At 38.4% G+C, this 19,549-nt stretch overlaps 1 protein-coding gene across 1 annotated transcript in view; it reads left to right on the top strand.

Annotated features, from left to right (window-relative positions):
- The window catches only part of OTOGL (otogelin like), a 138,516-nt gene that overhangs the window by 104,061 nt on the left and 14,906 nt on the right, over positions 1 to 19,549 (top strand). Inside the window, exons 43-48 of the mRNA XM_021678549.2 lie at positions 1,049 to 1,238; positions 3,934 to 4,148; positions 7,792 to 7,933; positions 9,474 to 9,659; positions 11,260 to 11,472; positions 11,944 to 12,048. Coding sequence (XP_021534224.2) covers positions 1,049 to 1,238; positions 3,934 to 4,148; positions 7,792 to 7,933; positions 9,474 to 9,659; positions 11,260 to 11,472; positions 11,944 to 12,048 — 1,051 coding nt within the window. The remainder of the gene's footprint in view (positions 1 to 1,048; positions 1,239 to 3,933; positions 4,149 to 7,791; positions 7,934 to 9,473; positions 9,660 to 11,259; positions 11,473 to 11,943; positions 12,049 to 19,549) is intronic.

Below are 19,549 nucleotides of genomic sequence, written 5' to 3'. Positions count from 1 at the left end.
GTGAGCATTTGAGCCAAAGGGCTTAGTTTTGGCTTCAACTGAATTCATCTCTGGTCATGTATTCAGTTAAAAACTAATTCTTTAAGAATCCATCTCTGATCATGTATTCAGTTAAAAACTAATTCTTTAAGAATCATTTATTGAGAGTTCACATGATAAAACAACAAGGTCCTGGTCTCAAGTCACTTGTAGCTGTATGTGAGGTGCTTAAATGCAATTGTGTGCCAATTAGAAAGCAATAGGAGGTATAGTGATAGAGTTTGATTAATATATCACGGAAACAGGTCACTTAATGAAGTTTATAGGAAGGTCAAACAGGTATTTTTGGAGGAGGTGACACCTAAGAGAAATGTTAAAGAAAGCGGAAATTAACCAGGCAGGAGTAAGGCTATTTTAGCCTACAGATGGCAACATGAGGAAGATATAAAGATGAGAAACTGGATGGTTGGTGAGACATGACCGACTAAGTTACTGCTGGTTCCATGTCTTTGTCATTATTTAAAACAGTGTTTTTCTAAATATAATCCTCGGATTGCCTATATTTGTATCACCAAGAGTACGTGCTAAAAGTACAGAGTCTAGAATCCCTTCCAAACCTAGGAAATAGAATTGCTGGGAAACTTAGTCTTTACCAAGCTTGACAGATGATTGTGAGGAACATTATAGTTGAACACTGATTTAGAAGATCAAAGAAAGGACCCAGATTAAGGAAAATATCCTGAAAATAACTTTATTATCTTAAGTTCGTATTAGTAGATAATGGTGTAAACAACATGTATTGCAGGAAACAGAAAAGCATATGTAACACAGAAGAAAGTTAAGTTTTGAAGAAAATAAGGGGCAACAAGTTGGACAGCAAATACTGAATATAGCAAGATACAATAAAGGAATAATAAAGGAACTAGAAGTTGTGAGAAGCTGTGGCAGCAGCAGAGAAATAAATTTTTATATTCAACAAGAAGAAATGGAATCATCTGAATTCTACTTTTAATGAGTGTATATTGAGACATATTTTTCTAACAGTTGTAAATTCACTGTGTTATTTCAGGTAGAAGTGGATTCTGTCGTTGTGCCTCTGCCATTTTCAAGTCAAGAACTGTCCATAGAAGATTCTGGTTCCATGTATATGATTACAACTCCAGCTGGACTAGTCATAAAGTGGGCTCACCTTACAGGGATCATAGACATTCATTTTGGCTTTCGATTTAACTTGTCATCTGACACAGAAGGACTCTGCGGTGAGCATTGCTCTTCAAATCTTAATTTCTTCTAATTTTTTTTTCTCACATTACACTGTTTTGGCCCTGATGCCCCACTTTTCATATTTGAGGTGTGATGTTAACTTTTAGTTCCCCATGTGAATACTATTTCATCTTAATACATGGGCTAAGAAGCAAGAAATAACAGTTCAATTTGCATATCTTATGGAAATATAATGTTTACTACTACTATTGCGATACTGTTTATATTACTGCTATATTCTCTATATATCCTACTATATTCATCTTTATTAATCATTAATGAAGTGCCATTATTTTATATACTTGAACTTATTCAATTCTAACAATAACCCTCATAAGTTGGTATTAATTTATAAGTGAGAAATATGAGTTACAGAAAGATTAAAGACTTAAATAAGTTTGTTTCTTCCTTACAATGTTAAAATTTGGAATAGGGGAAAATTTAGTTGCTTAAGCCACCTTGAAAGTTACATACAGGGAACACAATGTTCTCAATATTTGTCCTGGTTTTGTTATAAAATGTAATGCCTAGGTGTATCTTTACACCTAGGTTAATATTACACCATGTTACATAGACACATAAAGAGTTATAAGCCAAAGGAAACAAATCAGAAATACCTCTAGGTACACAACAAAATAAAAAATTATAATACTGGCTTTGATGTCTGATGGAGACTGTTCTTTTTGTAGCTCTGTACTCTGAAGTGAACATCAGTTTCCTCATCTTTAAAATGGGAATAGCAACATTCTCCCTTCAAGATTGTTGTTAGGGTTGAATGTGAAAGTTAATGTCAAACACTTAACACATTGCTTAATACACATGATCAATAAATGTTAGCTTAGTGAAATATATCTACTTTAATCTCACCAAACATTAATTGAGTAAACACTTCTGAGTGTTTAGACTCAGTGCTTGATGCTGGCAACGTAAAAACAAATAAGACTAAGTCCTTTTCCTCAACAAATTACAAAAAACACCCAGATTTCTTCCTTAAAGCATTTAGTGCAAAGTTTGGCTAAAAAGGTTTAGGTATTTCCTTGCCTATTTATAGTACGCTAAACATAGCACAAAGTTCTATGGGGACTGAAGGTTATCACTGTGGAAAAAGTTATTTTTGAGTCTGTGTAGTATTGATTATATATAATACATCAATAGTTATTATTGAGTAATACTCAAGAGACTTTAGGAATGCATATTTTCTCTGATGATTTATCATTTCTGCATGCTATGATTTCTGTTTGATCTTGTGAATTTTTTTCCTTCACTTACTGCCAGCTCATGCTTTTACAGACACACTCTGCTAACTGGATTCTTAAGTAATCACTGTAGAGAAGGGGGTAGGATCACCTTTTTGCTAACCGAGGGTCACCCCCTAAAGTTCATGACCTCCATAGTGGGTGAAGAATGGTTTTGGTTTAAGGGAAATCTAGGTACTGTCACGTCTGAAAAAGTTGCAGTGAGCAAGAGTATGACCTAAATTGAGCATGGACACCAGAATGAGAGGTCTGTATGAATACCTTGTTCTCTACAGCACTGTGAAGTTTACAGGGCTGGTGGCTGGAGTTGCAATAAAACCAATTTTCTATTAGCAATTACCCTTTTCCAGGGAAGTTTAGACTTAAAAAATAGTAGCTGCTTGACAGTATAGTTCACTTCACTAGAGTTTTGTTTTTTATTTATTTTTGCATTGCCTTCAGTCCTTTGTATATTTACAAAGACAAAGCAATGATGGTAGCAGCAACCTTTATGATCTTAATATGCCTACTTGAGGATTAAGATTTAATACTTGAAAAAAATGTTCAAATTATATCTTTTATAGCTGGAGCCTTGGGTATTAAGAAAAAATATGTCTTAAGGTAGGGTAGGATTCAGATCAAGTATGTTCTTGGTTCTGGGCTATTTCTCTGCAATTCCCTTGGCTCTGCACTCCACTGCATGAAGAGTAAGATCTGTCCCCAGTCTGGCCTTCCTCAGGGAGCTGGAGGCTTTAGCAGGTCGAAGCATGATAACCATCAATAGGCCACGTCATCCTAAGGAAGGAAGATTGTCTATGTCTTAGAATTCCCAGATCAAATCCTGTTTGGTTGTGGTTGTCCAAATGTTGAATGTATCCATGTATCTAGGTGACTGTCTGACCTGACTCCTTTATTACCTGTAACAGTTGTTAATGCACGGGAGTAAGGACTACCTTTATGCCGATCATGGCCTTCTCCTATAGTGGTGATGGGGCAGGGATACTTCCTGAAGGCAGAACTTAATGTTTTCAGGCAGGGTTTTCCTGTGTGAATGGATGACTGGGAGGCAATTACCAAATGCCCACTACTCTAAGGAATATCTTGGAAAGCTTAAGAACTACTTCTGCAATTAGTTAGATAGTGGTAATAGTGAAGGAGTGTGGGAGCAGAGTCAATCTCCTCTTTCTTCATTTTCTACCATCTTTTCACATTTCTTGACTTCTAGGATTGTGGTCTCTTTCTTATCTGGTTAAGATAACTCTGTACTATTTTATCAAAGAATCAGATACATAATTAAAAAATCCATCAACATTAAAGTGAAAGGATATACATTTGGCACCTTGTTCAGTAAATGATTTATTCATTTACAATCAATTATTAAGATGATTTATTTCTGCTGCCTACATTTGGTTTAAGTGAAAAATTTTTTCCTTCTAAATGTCACATGTCTTTCTAGGAATTTGCAATGAAGATCCAGATGATGATCTAAGGATGCAAAATGGCACAATTATTACAAATATGGAAGACATAGAATTATTTATCGAGAGCTGGGAAATTGAGAAATCATTTGAAGTCACAACAAGAAGACCTGTTAGGAACTGTACTGAGCATGATTGCAGTCACTGCATTGAGTTATTAAATAGAAGAGTTTTCATTCCATGCCATAATAAAGTAAGTTAAGGGCAACCATAAATAAGAACTGTCATGTTGGACATGTTGAGAGTAAAGCCAATAAATTCTTGTTCTTGCCCGGATGTTCTCCTACTGAGAATAGTTTAGCCCCAAACCTTCTGTCAGTGTGCTTTGGAATTCAGAATCATTTACTTTTATAGACTTAAAGAGATAAGAAGGATAATTATCTTTTTTTCTCATATGTTTTTTCAGAAGTATATCTACAGCTTTCAAGAAAAATGAAATTCTGTCCTATGAATAAATGCCTCTAAGAGAAAGAAATCAATATCACTTGATAACCCAGTAGAGAAACCAAGACAGTGAGGATATTATCAATTCTCTATGATCCTGGCATCATAGGTCTCTACTTGTAATAGAGCCTGTCATATATTCAATTTAAACATTCTTTATTTGTCTCTAACTTTGACTTTATGTGACTAGTAGATATTTTAAGTAATCTCTATCATTAAAAAAAAGATGCATTGTTAGGGACACAGGACAGACAAATATAGCATTTCATGACTCATTTAATGAAAAGTCTGTGAGCATGCAGCACTTACAAGGCATCGTGTTAAACTCCTGTGACCCAAAGATGAATAAGACTCTCCCTTATTCTCCAGAGGTCTGGTGGGAAAGCAAGCTTGTGGACAGGTACATGACAATGTGCAGTCTGGAGGTATATGGGAGCCCAGGTTTTCAGGAGACTTCTCATAGCTTTAGATATTTGAGTCACTTAGAAGGATGAATATGCCAGGAGAGACAAGGGAGATAGGGACACCTAGGCAGATACAACAATATGTGTAAGAACAAGTTTTGTGTAAAAGGCCATGTTAGGAAGATGTTGAAATGGTTGAGTGTAATGCATATGGAGGGGAAGAGCCTGGGAAAGAAGGTAAGGGAATTGTCAAAGCTGGAAGGAGCTCACTGTGCAGCACCTCCCATGCTCAACTGTGGCGTGTAGACTCCGTTAATTCTCAGCCTGCCCCATGAGTTCCCTCATGGAAAGGTGAAGGATGGCGAGTCATGGGATAAAAATGGCATATCTTTTGGGAGCTTAGTTTTACTTGGAGATTTGGATGCAGATGGGTTTTAAATGTTTACATTTTTTTAAAAAGCAGGCCTATAAAAATGAAAAAAATAATAAATACTTTAAAACTCAGTTTAGTGTCATTTTAATGTCTTTTAAAGCATAATGATTTTTGGGATGCCTGGGTGGATCTGTCCGTTAAGGGTCTGCCTTCGGCTGAAGTCATGATCCCAGGGTCCTAGGATCCAGTCCCATATTAGGCTCCTTGCTCAGTGGGGAGCCTGCTTCTCCTTCTGCCTGCCACTTCCCCTGCTTGTGCTCGCTCTCTCTCTCTGACAAATAAATAAAAACAAAATCTTAAAAAAAAGCATAATGATTTTCTTTTTTTTTTAACAATGATTTTTTTTTTTTTTTTTAAGATTTTATTTATTCATTTGACACAGAGAGAGAGAACACAAGCAGGGGCAGAGGGAGAGGGAGAAGCAGACTCCCCACTGAGCAAGGAGGCTGATGCGGGACTGGATCCCAGGACCCTGGGATCATGACCTGAGCTGAAGGCAGACGCTTAACCAACTGAGCCACCCAGGCACCCCAAGCGTAATTATTTTCAAAAAATCGCATTTTTAACTGGGAACTTAGTAGGGTAATTAAATCAGAAAACTTCTCAACTTATCTATTGAAGGCTTGGGGAGGCAATGCAGAGTGCCATTTAGTCTGTCATAGCCCAATCACACAGACAAACCCCTTCCCAGTGAATTGGATGGCAAAAGAGAGAAAAGCAGGTAATTTGGTTTCCCACTTGTAAGCTTCACCTTCATTTGACAATCTCCATAGCAGGCAGGTGATCTGTCTGGATTCTATCATTTTTCTACCTAAAACCCTTCAGTGTCTTCCACTTCCATTTAAAGTCTTATGAGGTCCTCTACACTCTGGCCCACCCACTTCTCTAGCTTCTTTTCTGCTACACTCTTCTTGCTTACTGAGAGCCAGTCTCCTTTCAATTCTTTGAATATTCCAAGGTTTTTCCTGCCAGTGGGCTTTTAAGCTTCTAGTTTTTCCAGCCGGAATACTTCCCTCCTCTGATTCATTTTAGTGGGGTGACTCCTCTGGATTCTATTCAAAGACCTTTTTTAGCTATGAGGTCCACAGGCAGAGAATAGGTCTGTGTTATTGACCTTTATGCTCCTCATGCATAGCACGGTGCTTGATAGGTGGTTAGGTGTTCAATAAATTATGAAAGCCTGCATAAGTGAATATATGAATGGGGGATACAGAGAGTCAACTTTTGTGGGTTAAGTGGAAAGGTATGTAATTTTTTACTTTGGATAAATTAAGTCATATGGGATTTCAAGCAAAAATATCCAGAAAAAGCTTAGAAACATAATTCTGGAGCTCAGAGGAGGTAACTTGAGGCCAGGATCAGGTTTGGGGAGTTCTTTGTGTATGGATTTTTAAAAACAACAATGAGTAATGTGCAGTGTTCCAGAGTCTCCTCTGTACATTTACCATATATTAGCTCACAGCTATCTTAAGTAGTAGTAAGTTTATGTTTAACTCTTTAACTTATGAAGAAACCAAGGAAAAGATTTACATGCCCAAGATGGTGGTATGAGTCCGGGAAGAACATCTGTAACTAGTAGACGTGACCATTGAGGATGAGGTCTAGAGAAACACTCAGAATAAGAGGTAGCAGAGGAGCTGACACTGGACAGGTGAACAGGCAATAGAATGAAGTACACTAAAAGTCCAAGGAGAGGGTTTTAAGAAGGAAACTCTCAGTGTTCCCTGGATTCCACAATGAGCGTGCTCTTGACCACAGCAAGTATTCCATGTAAAGTGAAGAATTGGAAACCAAGGGAATGCTATAAAGAAGACTAAAAGAATGTAGAATCTTGGTCTTTATAGACATGGACCTTGAAGAAGAAAGGATGGGATATGAAAAATACAAAGTATTTTTATCTGGCCCTTTGAACTTTGTCAGAATTTGGCATCTGCATGGAGATGTTTAGTACATTTGCTGAATGAACGAGTAGAGAGAAAAACTGGAATAGATGTTGCTACAAGTTAAATTATTTAGATTTCAGGCAATTCTAAATCAAAATGAAACAATCTGTAGGAAGAAATCTCTTTAAATTGAGGCATGTCAAATTACATAAATTGTTCAATGTTCAATATTAATACATAGTTTTTGAGAAGCATTTATAACCTCATTTAATAACTAATGCCATGTATCATTATGGAATACTTCAGAAACTTCCGGTTTTATCCATCGTAGATTAAAGTCCCATTCAGTGTATGGAAAAGACGATTGTGACCCGAGGTATAATATCAGAAATAGATTTTGCTAGGTCCACATACTTTGTTTCTTTTTCACCTTTATAAGATATACTTATGTAGATAAGTGCAGACAATATTAACCTTATCTAAAATATGTCTAAAAATATTTTCACATCAGAAGTGACATCTAGGATTATGAAGTTTGGAATCTAAGGTCAAGAAAGATCCGTAATAAGTCTAACTTGCTACCCTTTGATTCTCTGAATAGTTTTCGGCTAACTTAGGGCCTTTAGAGAAATAAAACAACATAACTTATCCCAAGGCAAACTGTGTCTCTAGGTTTCACCGCAGAACTTTTGTGAAAAGATGTGGATCAATTATACCTATTTTTGGAACTATGAATGTGATGCACTTTCTGCCTATGTGGCTCTGTGCAACAGGTTTGACATCTGTCTTCAGTGGAGAACACCTGATTACTGCTGTAAGTAGTACATTTTCAGTAATATTTTCTAACAATCCTATAGCATTCCATGTTTTGCATTCACTTCTTTTTCTTTTCATTTTTCATCACAAAATAATTTTGTAAGAATAAAACGCGGATAAATGTAACGTAGAAGTTAGAGGCCAGCTCACCCACATAGGCAACTTCTAGTTTCATCCTGATCTAAATTGAGGTTGGCCTCAACCCTCCCAAAAGAAAACCTAGTCCACAAAATATGAGTCAGCAAAATCAATGGAAATATTGAAGAAATCACAGGGGGATTGAACGGGGATTTTAATTCTGTATCCCAGAGCACATTTTGTTGGTTTCAATTCAGCCCGCCTCATTTGACCCCCGGCTTGTCCCCTAGCTTGTGAAGAAGATACAAATTTTTCTGTTCCCTTTTCCTCCTTTCCTGACATAGTATCCACATCCTGGAAGCTAATCTTTCTTTGATTGGTATCTAGGTTCAGTCTTTTTCCAAATACATGTTTGTGGATCCTTTTTCTTTCGTATGTATACTTTGCCAATTTTTATCTATGGGGCTCATGCTTTCTCATCAAGTTGTAATGCTTTTCATAAAAATTTTATTAAACCTATATCCAGTCCTGGGTATATTTCACAGAAAATACTGTTAATTTAATTTAAGAAATAGCAATTAAATGGAGTAAGTGGTAAAAGATGGTCAAAATGAATATTAATGAAATGCTCCAAAATGAAATAAAATTTTTCATTTTCCCTAGGAGAAAAAGTAAAATACATACAGAAAGGATAAGATATCACAAACACCAGTTACATGACTTCATTTCAGACATAAAGCAGCTCCTGGTGTGCTTTACTATCCCTTACCTCTCTTTGTTCCCAGAGATAATCACTATTCAAGAGTGGGGTTGCTTGATTCATAGGAAATGTATGACATCTCTAATTTTAATAGATACCATCAAATTGTTCCCCACTGAGATTTTACCAATTTATACCCCTACCAGCTGTGTGTTCATTTTTTAACAGTATGATTTTTTAAGATCACTGAAAATCAAAAGAATTGTCTAAAACATCATTTAGAAACTGTTCAGCAATTGTAGTTTCTTTTGACAGTGAAGGATTAAACCTAAACACACAGCATTTTTCTTTTTTATGGCTTGGTTGAGTTACATATTTAAAGCATATTTCTGTGCTAAGTCTGAATAGACTGTTCTATGTCCTCAGTACACAGAGAAGTAACCTCATACTAGTCGATCCTGTATTTATGCCAACTAGATTTGGGCTGCCTTTTGATCACATTTACTTGCTACGAATCAGATGAGCTTTTCCTACTATAACATAACATATAATACTAGCTGGACCCCCAGAAGATACTCAAAAATGCCTATTGCTTCTTTTGTTTCTAGTTTTGGGTTACATAATAAATGAAAAATGAAATTTGAAGAGACGGAAATGGGCAAAATTCATTTTCAGAAAGAAATCCAATATTTCTTCCTTTTACTATAATCCAAAAAGGTGACTTTTCTCATTAGCAAATTCTGTCCTCTGTTATTCATAGCTCTGAGTTGCCCAGAGGGGAAGGAATATCAACCCTGTGTGAGGACTTGTGAAGCAAGAACATGTCTGAACAGGTGGTTCTATGGACATTCTTCATGTTTGAATTTAAGGGAAGATTGCGTGTGCAAAAATGGAACCATCCTTCACAGGCCAGACTCAATTCAGTGCATTCCAGAGCAAGAATGTGGTAAGCAGCAGAGTGCAAGATGACTGCTTAGGGACTTGGCAAATAAATAAAGCTTTTTTAGATCTTGGGGAGATGTGCTGAGAAAGATTGATCAACAGGTCCCCTAGGTGTTGGAAAGAAAACCGGTTTGTTTGTAGTTTGATTTTAATATGTTACCCAAATTAGATGTTTTGGTGGTGATGTGGTTTTGTTGTTGTTGTTGTTCCAAGTTTTTATTTAAATTCCAGTTAGTGAATATACAGTGTAATATAAGTTTCAGGTATAAAATTTAGTGATTCAACACTTACATACAACACCCGATGCTCATCACAACAAGCGCCCTCTTTAATGTCCATCACCCATTTAACAACCCCCCCCCTACAGCGATGCAGTGATGATGTGTTTTAGTCTCTACCTATGCCTGTAATAACTAGGCGGGGGTATGATAAATTAAGAATTAAGAGCATAGGATGTGAACTGAATTGAAATTCCAATTATTTCATGTAATAGTGATTCATCTTTACCTCTTTGACCCTGGGTTAGCATCTGTAAAATGGAGAAAATAATAGCACTTATCCCATAAAGTTAGTGTGGGGATACATAAATAATACAAAGCATTTTGCAACAGTGCCTAGAGAAAAATAACCACTCAAGAAATGTCAGATAATGTTATTATCTGGGAGAAAACATTTAATTGTTCAACTTTCATTTTCAAACCATTTCATTCTGACTCATCGTCTCCATGGTGGTTGCAGATGAAAATAGTGCAAAACTGAGAAAATTGCAGTACAGAGCTTAACATTATGGTTAGAGGAAAAGAGATTAAGCTAATAATGAAAGAGAATGGGCAAGTAGAAGTGAAATGCATATATAGTTCCAGAAAGAAGTTTGTGTTTGCCATTGAGAGAAGTATTTGTAGAAGACTTTGAGAATAAACAGGCATGTTTGTTTTTTTAGGGACCTGTGAGGTTGGTTTGACAGTAAAGAGAATAATATAAAAGAAGTTCATTTGAGGCTGGGGATATGGCCATCACTATATTCATCTCTATCATTTTTAAAAGAACTACTAGTGGACCATATTTATCATTAAGTAAAACTTCAATAATAAAACTACATAATTACTAAATAATGAGTCACTAAATAATTAGCTACTTCCCACATTTAGATTTTAAAGTTGACATGTTTTGAATTTTCATTGGACAAAAATGATAAATATGTGGTAGGGACTTTTTTTCCTAATACCACTCAGTTTGAACAGTTAATATTTTAAAACTAACTTACATTTATTTTACTGAGTTTGTTCAAGCAAAATAAATCATATTAACAAGACAAAATGAATAAGAAATAATGAACAGATTATCTTATGTATAGAAGAGGACATGCAAATTTACAGATAGTTGTAGAAGGGAAAATATTTTTGTAGATTACATTACAAATTTCATGCAAGAGAAATGCAAGCTACTAGCTGATAAAAAGAAGAATCTGTAAGAAAGGATAAATCTGTGACATGTTATCTATGTCGCTGAGCCAAGTCAAGTCATGGTCTGAAATTCAAATATCATAGCCTGATTTATTTTAGTGTCCGGATTATGAGTGATGTAACATTGTCCATCTTTTTAAGCATGCACAGATAGTGAAGACCAACCTCGTACTGCCGGGGAGGTTTGGAATGGGGGCATTGACGAATGTGCCCTCTACAAATGTTTGGAGAATGGAAGTATTATTCCTACAGAACCTGATTGTGATGAAGAGCCCTCGCCAATTTGTGAACGAGAAGCTGAAGTTGTCCTGGGCATCACTGATAAGTGGACCTGCTGTTCAAAGGAAGTTTGTGGTATGTGTGCAGGCCAAAGACTTCCCGTCTGTCAATGCCACAAAATATGTTGATATTATTTGTGAAAAAATCAGGACATGCATAATGTTTAGTAAACAAAAGTGTTGAGGTAAGAACAGAAATATGGCCATAAGTATCATTTCTATTTTCTCAAAGCAAGTTTTTCCTCATTATGGTTTTGCTGATTTTGCAAATACACATACAAAACTCTAGCTATAAGCAATTAATAGTATTCAATAATATGTGACAAGGTTCTGGGAATCTTTGACTTAGGACAATTAAGGGTGAAAGGACCATAATAAATAAACCTTACATCTGCTACCTTTTCACATATGACCCATTTGTCAGTTGAATGTGTTTAATTGCAGTGTAAAAACATGTATAGTAAGAATCACTTCACTGATTTGAGTTAGAAGCACAGATTTTAGTTATATTCGCTAATATTTTAGTGCTTCTGTTTCTTATTTCCAGGATGTGACATGACCTTATGTGAAACTGCTATTCCAACATGTACGAATAGTCAGAAATTGGTTGTTGGCCATAGTCCTCTTTCTTGTTGTCCACAGTATCAATGTGGTGAGTAATTAAGTAGGAAAAATAAGAGTGAGGTTCATTGTTCAGAATAGTGGATTAGATTCTCATTCTTTGGGTCTACAAGAAAATGATTTGTTATAAAATACGGTGAAGTTGTCTTGCTAAAGATAGTTCTTTTTTTTAAAAGATTTTATTTATTTATTTATGATTTTATTTATTTATTTGACACACACACAGAGGCAGGCAGAGGCAGAGGGCGAGCAGAGAGCCTGACATGGGGCTTGATCCCAGGACGCTGGGATCATGACTGGAGCCGAAGGCAGACGCTTAACCAACTGAGCCACCCGGGGGGGTCCCAAAATAGTCCTTTTTTAACCTGCAATTTCTTTATAAAAAAATGTATATATATATATGTATATTTTAAGTTTATATATTATATTAACACATGGATTTAGATTAACTCATTTTAAAGATCTTAATCTTAGCAGAAATATATAGGAAATAGCAGGTATGGTATTGTAATTTATAAGAAACTACGGACCTGGTCTTCTACCCCATTCTCAGTACAGAGCTCCTAATCCCGTTTCCTAAATGAGGAGATCTATAAAGGTGTCTTTTGTTATGTTAATGACTGCTATTGGAAAGCCTTTAGCTAATCTGAGAATGGGATCTGGTTGCCAGGGGAACCAATCCTGTGACTGGAGGGTTAGAATTTTTTAGTCCCACCCCCTGACCTCCAGGGAGGGGACAGGGGCTGGAGGTTGGATCTGATCTTAAATAGCCAATGATTTAATCAATCATACCTACGTAATAAAGCCTCTAAAATAAACCCAAAAAAGACTGAGGTTTAGAGAACTTCCAGGTTGGTGAACACAAGGAAATTCAGGGACTGGTGTGCTCTGAGAGGGCATAAAAGCTCCCTACCCTTTCCGTATCTTTGCCCTGTGCATCTCTTCCATCTGGCTATTCCTGAGTTATATTCTTTTTTTTTTTTTTTTTTGTAGTTTTTAATTTTATTATATTATGTTAGTCACCATACATCATTAGTTTTTCATGTAGTGATCCACGATCCATTGTTTTCATATAACACCCAATGCTCCATGCAGTACGTGACCTCCTTAATACCCATCACCGGGCTAACCAATCCCCCCTCCCCCCTCCCCTCTAGAACCCTGTTTGTTTCTCAGGTACATAGTCTCTTATGGTTCATCTTTCCCTCCAATTCCCCCCCCATTTTTCCCTTCCTTCTCCTAATGTCCTCCATGCTATTCCTTATGTTCCACAAATAAGTGAAACCATATGATAATTGACTTTCTCTGCTTGACTTATTTCGCTTAGCATAATCTCCTCCAGTCCCATCCATGTTGATGTAAAAGTTGGGTATTCATCCTTTCTGATGGCTGAGTAATATTCCATTGTATGTATGGACCACATCTTCTTTATCCATTCATCTGCTGAAGGGCATCTCGGCTCTCTCCACAGTTTAGCTATTGCGGACATTGCTGCTATGAACATTGGGGTGCATATGGCCCTTCTTTTCACTACATCTATGTCTTTGGGGTAAATACCCAGTAGTGCAATTGCTGGGTCATAAGGTAGCTCTATTTTTAAATTTTTGAGGCACCTCCACACTGTTTTCCAAAGTGGCTGTACCAACTTGCATTCCCACCAACAGTGTAAGAGGGTTCCCCTTTCTCCACAACCTCTCCAACATTTGTTGTTTCTTTCCCTGTCCCTTTTGGCCATTCTAACTGGTGTAAGGTGGTATCTCAGTGTGGTTTTGATTTGGATTTCCCTGATGGCTAATGATGATGAACATTTTTTCATGTGTCTGTTAGCCATTTGTATGTCTTCTTCAGAGAAATGTCTGTTCATCTCTTCTGCCCACTTTTTGACTTGATTATTTGTTTTTTGGGTGTTGAGTTTGAGAAGTTCTTTATAGATTTTGGATACCAGCCCTTTATCTGTAGTGTCATTTGCAAATATCTTCTCCCATTCTGTGGGTTGCCTCTTTGTTTTGTTGACTGTTTCCTTTGCTGTGCAAAAGCTTTTTATCTTGATGAAGTCCCAGAAGTTCATTTTTGCTTTTGTTTCACTAGCTTTTGGAGATGTATCTTGAAAGAAGTTGCTGTGGCCAATGTCAAAGAGGTTACTGCCTATGTTCTCCTCTAGGATTTTGATGGATTCCTGTCTCACATTGAGGTCTTTCATCCACTTTGAGTTTATCTTTCTGAGCGGTGTTAGAGAATGGTCGAGTTTCATTCTTCTGCATGTGGCTGTCCAATTTTCCCAGCACCATTTATTGAAGAGACTGTCTTTTTTCCATTGCATGTTTTTTCTTGCTTTGTCAAAGATTATTTGACCAGAGAGTTGAGGGTCCATATCTGGGTTCTCTATTCTGTTCCATTGGTCTGTATGTCTGTTTTTGTGCCAGTACCATGCTGTCTTGGTGATCACTGATTTGTAATATAGCTTGAAATCGGGCAACGTGATGTCCCCAGCTTTGTTTTTCCTTTTCAACATCTCCTTGGCAATTCAGGGTCTTTTCTGATTCCATACAAATTTTAGGATTGTTTGTTCCAGCACTTTGAAAAATGTCATTGGAATTTTGATTGGGATGGCATTGAAGGTATAGATTGCTCTGGGTAGCATAGACATTTTAACAATGTTTATTCTTCTGATCCATGAGCATGGAATGTTTTTCCATCTTTTTGTGTCTTCTTCAGTTTCTTTCATGAGTGTTTTGTAGTTCCTAGAGTATAGATCCTTTACCTCTTTGGTTAGGTTTATTCCGAGGTATCTTATGGTTTTTGGTGCTATTGTAAATGGAATCGTTTCTTTAATTTCTCTTTCTACAGTTGCGTTGTTAGTGTATAAGAAAGCAACTGATTTCTGTGCATTGATTTTGTATCCTGCCACATTACTGAATTGCTGGATGAGTTCTAGTAATTTGGGGGTGGAGTCTTTTGGGTTTTCCACATAAAGTATCATGTCGTCTGCGAAAAGAGAGAGTTTGACTTCTTCTTTGCCAATGTGAATACCTTTTATTTCTTTTTGTTGTCTGATTGCTATTGCTAGGACTTCTAGTACTATGTTGAACAACAGTGGTGAGAGTGGGCACCCTTGACGTGTTCCTGATCTTAAGGGAAAGGCTCTCAGCTTTTCCCCATTGAGGATGATATTCGCTGTGGGTTTTTCATAGATGGATTTTATGAGCTTGAGGAATGTTCCCTCTATCCCTATACTCTGGAGAGTTTTAATCAGGAAAGGATGTTGTATTTTGTCAAATGCTTTTTCTGCATCAATTGAGAGGACCATATGGGTCTTCTCCCTCCTCTTATTAATGTGCTCTATCACATTGATTGATTTGCGAATGTTGAACCACCCTTGCATCCCGGGGATAAATCCCACTTGGTCGTGTTGGATGATCCTTTTAATGTATTTTTGGATCCTATTAGCTAGGATTTTGTTGAGGATTTTGGAATCCATATTCATCAGGGATATCGGTCTGAAATTCTCCTTTTTGATGGGGTCTTTGCCTGGTTTGGGGATTAAGGTAATGCTAGCCTCATAGAATGAGTTTGGAAGTTTTCCTTCTGTTTCTATTTTTTGAAACAGCTTCAGTAGAATAGGTATTATTTCTTCTTTGAATGTTTGGTAGAATTCCCCAGGGAATCCATCAGGCCCTGGACTCTTGTTTTTTGGGAGGTTTTTGATCACTGCTTCAATCTCGTTACTGGTTATTGGCCTATTCAGGTTGTCAGTTTCTTCCTGTTTCAGTCTTGGCAGCTTATAGGTTTCCAGGAAGGCCTCCATTTCATCCAGATTGCTCAGTTTATTGGCATATAGTTGTTGATAATAATTTCTAATAATTGTTTCTATTTCCTTGGTGTTAGTCATGATCTCTCCTCTTTCATTCATAATTTTATTAATTTGGGTCCTTTCTCTCTTCTTTTGGATAAGTCTGGCCAGTGGTTTATCAATCTTATTAATTCTTTCAAAGAACCAACTTCTAGTTTTGTTGATCTGATCTACTGTGTTTCTGGTTTCTAATTCATTGATTTCTGCTCTAATTTTAATTCTTTCTCTTCTAATGCGTGGTTTAGGCGTCGTTTGTTGCTTTTTCTCTAGTTCTTTAAGGTGTAGAGTTAGTTGGTGAATTCGGGATTTTTCTATTTTTTTGAGTGAGGCTTGGATGGCTATGTATTTTCCCCTTAGGACCGCCTTTGCAGTATCCCATAGGTTTTGGACTAATGTGTTTTCGTTCTCATTGATTTCCATGAATTGTTTAAGTTCTTCTTTGATTTCTTGGTTGACCCAAACATTCTTGAGCAGAGTGGTCTTTAGCTTCCAAGTGTTTGAATTTCTGCCAAATTTTTTCTTGTGATTGAGTTCCAGTTTTAGAGCATTGTGGTCTGAGAATATGCAGGGAATAATCTCAATCTTTTGGTACCGGTTGCGACCTGCTTTGTGACCCAGTATATGGTCTATTCTGGAGAAAGTTCCATGTGCGCTCGAGAAGAATGAGTATTCTGTTGTTTTAGGGTGGAATGTTCTGTAAATATCTACGAGGTCCATCTGGTCCAATGTATCATTCAAAGCTCTTGTTTCCTTGTTGATTTTCTGCTTAGATGATCTGTCCATTGCTGAGAGTGGAGTATTGAGGTCTCCTACAATTAACGTATTGTTATCAATATGACTCTTTATTTTGGTTAACAGTTGGCTTATGTAGATGGCTGCTCCCATGTTGGGGGCATAGATATTTACAATTGTTAGATCTTCTTGTTGGATAGACCCTTTAAGAATGATGTAGTGTCCTTCTGTGTCTCTTATTACAGACTTTAGTTTAAAATCTAATTTGTCTGATATAAGAATTGCTACCCCAGCTTTCTTTTGAGGTCCGCTGGCATCGAAGATAGATCTCCATCCCTTCACTTTCAGTCTGGATGTATCTTTAGGTTCAAAATGAGTCTCTTGTAGACAGCATATGGATGGATCCTGTCTTTTTATCCAATCTGCAACCCTGTGCCATTTTATGGGAGCGTTTAGGCCATTCACGTTGAGAGAGATTATTGAAAGATATGAATTAATTGTCATCATGTTGCCTGTGAAGATGTTGTTTTTATAGATTGTCCCTGTAAATTACTGTTGTAGATCACTCTTGGGGTCTTTCTCCTTTTATAGAACCCCCCTTAATATTTCTTGCAAGGCCGGCTTAGTGGTCACATATTCTTTCAACTTCTGTGGGCCATGGAAGCTCTGCATCTCTCCATCCATTCTAAATGAAAGCCTTGCCAGATAAAGTATTCTTGGCTGCATGTTCTTCTCATTTAGTACTCTGAGTATGTCTTGCCAGGCCTTTCTGGCTTGCCAGGTCTCTGTGGATAGGTCTGACATTATTCTGACGTTCCTCGCTCTGTACGTAAGGAATCTCTTTCCCCTAACTGCCCTTAAGATGGTTTCCTTGGTTCTAAGATTTGCAAGTTTTACTATTACATGCCGGGGTGTTGGCCTGTTTTCCTTGATCTTGGGAGGGGTCCTCTCTGCCTCTAGGACTCGAATGTTGGTTTCATGCCCCAGATTAGGGAAGTTCTCAGCTACGATTTGCTCAAATACATCTTCTAGCCCTCTCTCTCTCTCCACTCCCTCTGGGATTCCAATGATTCTGACATTGGAACGCCTCATGGTGTCACTTATTTCTCTGATTCTATTTGCATGGATTCTGAGTTGTTTTTCCCTGGCCTCCTCTTTTCCCTTTTTATCTATTATACTGTCTTCCAGATCGCTTATTCTCTCTTCTGTCTCAGTTACCCTAGCTGTTAGATTATCTAGATTGGATTGGATCTCATTGATAGCAGTTTTTTTTTTTTTTTAAAGATTTTATTTATTTATTTGAGAGAGAGAGAATGAGAGAGAGAGAACACATGAGAGGGGATAGGGTCAGAGGACGAAGCAGACTCCCTGCCAAGTAGGGAGCCCGATGCGGGACTCAATCCAGGGACTCCAGGATCATGACCTGAGCCGAAGGCAGTCACTTAACCAACTGAGCCACCCAGGCGCCCGATAGCAGTTTTAAGTTCTGCCAATTCACCTTTTATTTCTGCCCTTAGAGACTCTATGTTGCCATTAATTGATTTCTCCATTCTAGCCATTGTCTTCACAATTGCTAGCCTGAATTCCATCTCTGACATCTTGGTTATGTCTGCATCCATTTGTAAATCTGCAGCATAAGTCATAATCTCTGAGTCTTTTCTGTTTGGGGGGCTCTTCCTCCTAGTCATTCTGTTGATGGGTGTTTGAGGGAATCTATAGAGTCCAAATTACTGACCAGAACCCAAGCAAGATGCACCTGTTTTCTTGGGACCTTAGGGTTGCTGGCCTCTTGTTTTCCCAGCCTGTCTTCTGGGGGAGGGGCCTGCTGTGCTGTTACTCAGGCAACCCTGTTTGGGCAGAGTTGCCCTGTGCCCCTGTGGCGGGGGATGGGCTCAGTGGGAATCAGTCTTTGGGGCTTTTGTTCTCTGGCGCCTTTCCCTGGCGGCTTTCCACATCTCTTCCGCGAGTCAGAGCAGAAGAGACCGTTTCCAACCCTCTGCCTCAGAGCAGAGAGACCTCAGTCTGTTCTTCAGTGAGCTCTCCAGGCCACACCGTCTCCTTTTCTGTCCGTGCTGCTATAAACTGCAGCATCCTGCGTTGTGCGCCCCTCTGCAGCGCTCCCAGTCCTGCCTCCAGGTCAGGGTACGTCTCTGCCCTTTGTGCTTCTAAAACCGCCAGCTGCTCCCAGTTAGCGCGCGCGCAACCCCGCCACTTGGGGTTTCCAGCCCTGGGGGTTGCAGTTCACCGGCAAGACCCCGGCGCACCAGGTTTCCCTTTTCCATCTGGGAGGCTGCAGTTCGCATGTGCGTGACCATCGCTCTGGTTTCTGTCGGGGGGGGGGGGGGGGGCAGGGGGGGTTGCTGCAGTTCGCGTGCGCGGGCCCCACCGGTCTGGTTTTCCACCCCGGGGGCTGCCCTAAAGTTCTTTCCCGACACTACCGGTCTGCGAGTCTGTGCCCCGTACACAGCGCACAAGGCTGTCACTCACCGGCGGTGTAGGATCCCCACGGCCAGGCACCCTCCTGCTGCCGTTTATCCTCCGATATCTGCCGGCAGAATCACGGCTCTCTGCTTCGTACCTCAAAATCAACTGCCTGCGATATTCTGTTTGTAGAGATCCAGATCTTGTTACATCTCAGGCTGGTTTTGTGGGTGCTCAGAGTGGTCTGGTAGATATCCAGCTCAATTCTGGGGCCCAGTTGAAATAGGGTCCCCTACTCCTCCGCCATCTTTCCCCTCCCTGAGTTATATTCTTTTATAAAAAATTGGTGATCTGGTAAGTAAAAGTTTTCTGAGTTCTGCTGGCTGCTCTAGCAAATTAATCAAACCCAAGGAAAAGGTTGTGGAAACCCCCGATTTATAGCCAGTCAGCCAGAAAGGAGTACAGGTAACAAGTGGGGCTTATAACTGGTGTCTGTAGATACTGTCAGAATTGAGTTGAATTGTAGGAC

This window comes from Neomonachus schauinslandi, chromosome 5 (assembly GCF_002201575.2).
Source record: "Neomonachus schauinslandi chromosome 5, ASM220157v2, whole genome shotgun sequence".
In the NCBI taxonomy this organism is placed as follows: domain Eukaryota; kingdom Metazoa; phylum Chordata; class Mammalia; order Carnivora; family Phocidae; genus Neomonachus; species Neomonachus schauinslandi.
This window is presented reverse-complemented; position numbering and strand designations above follow the sequence as displayed.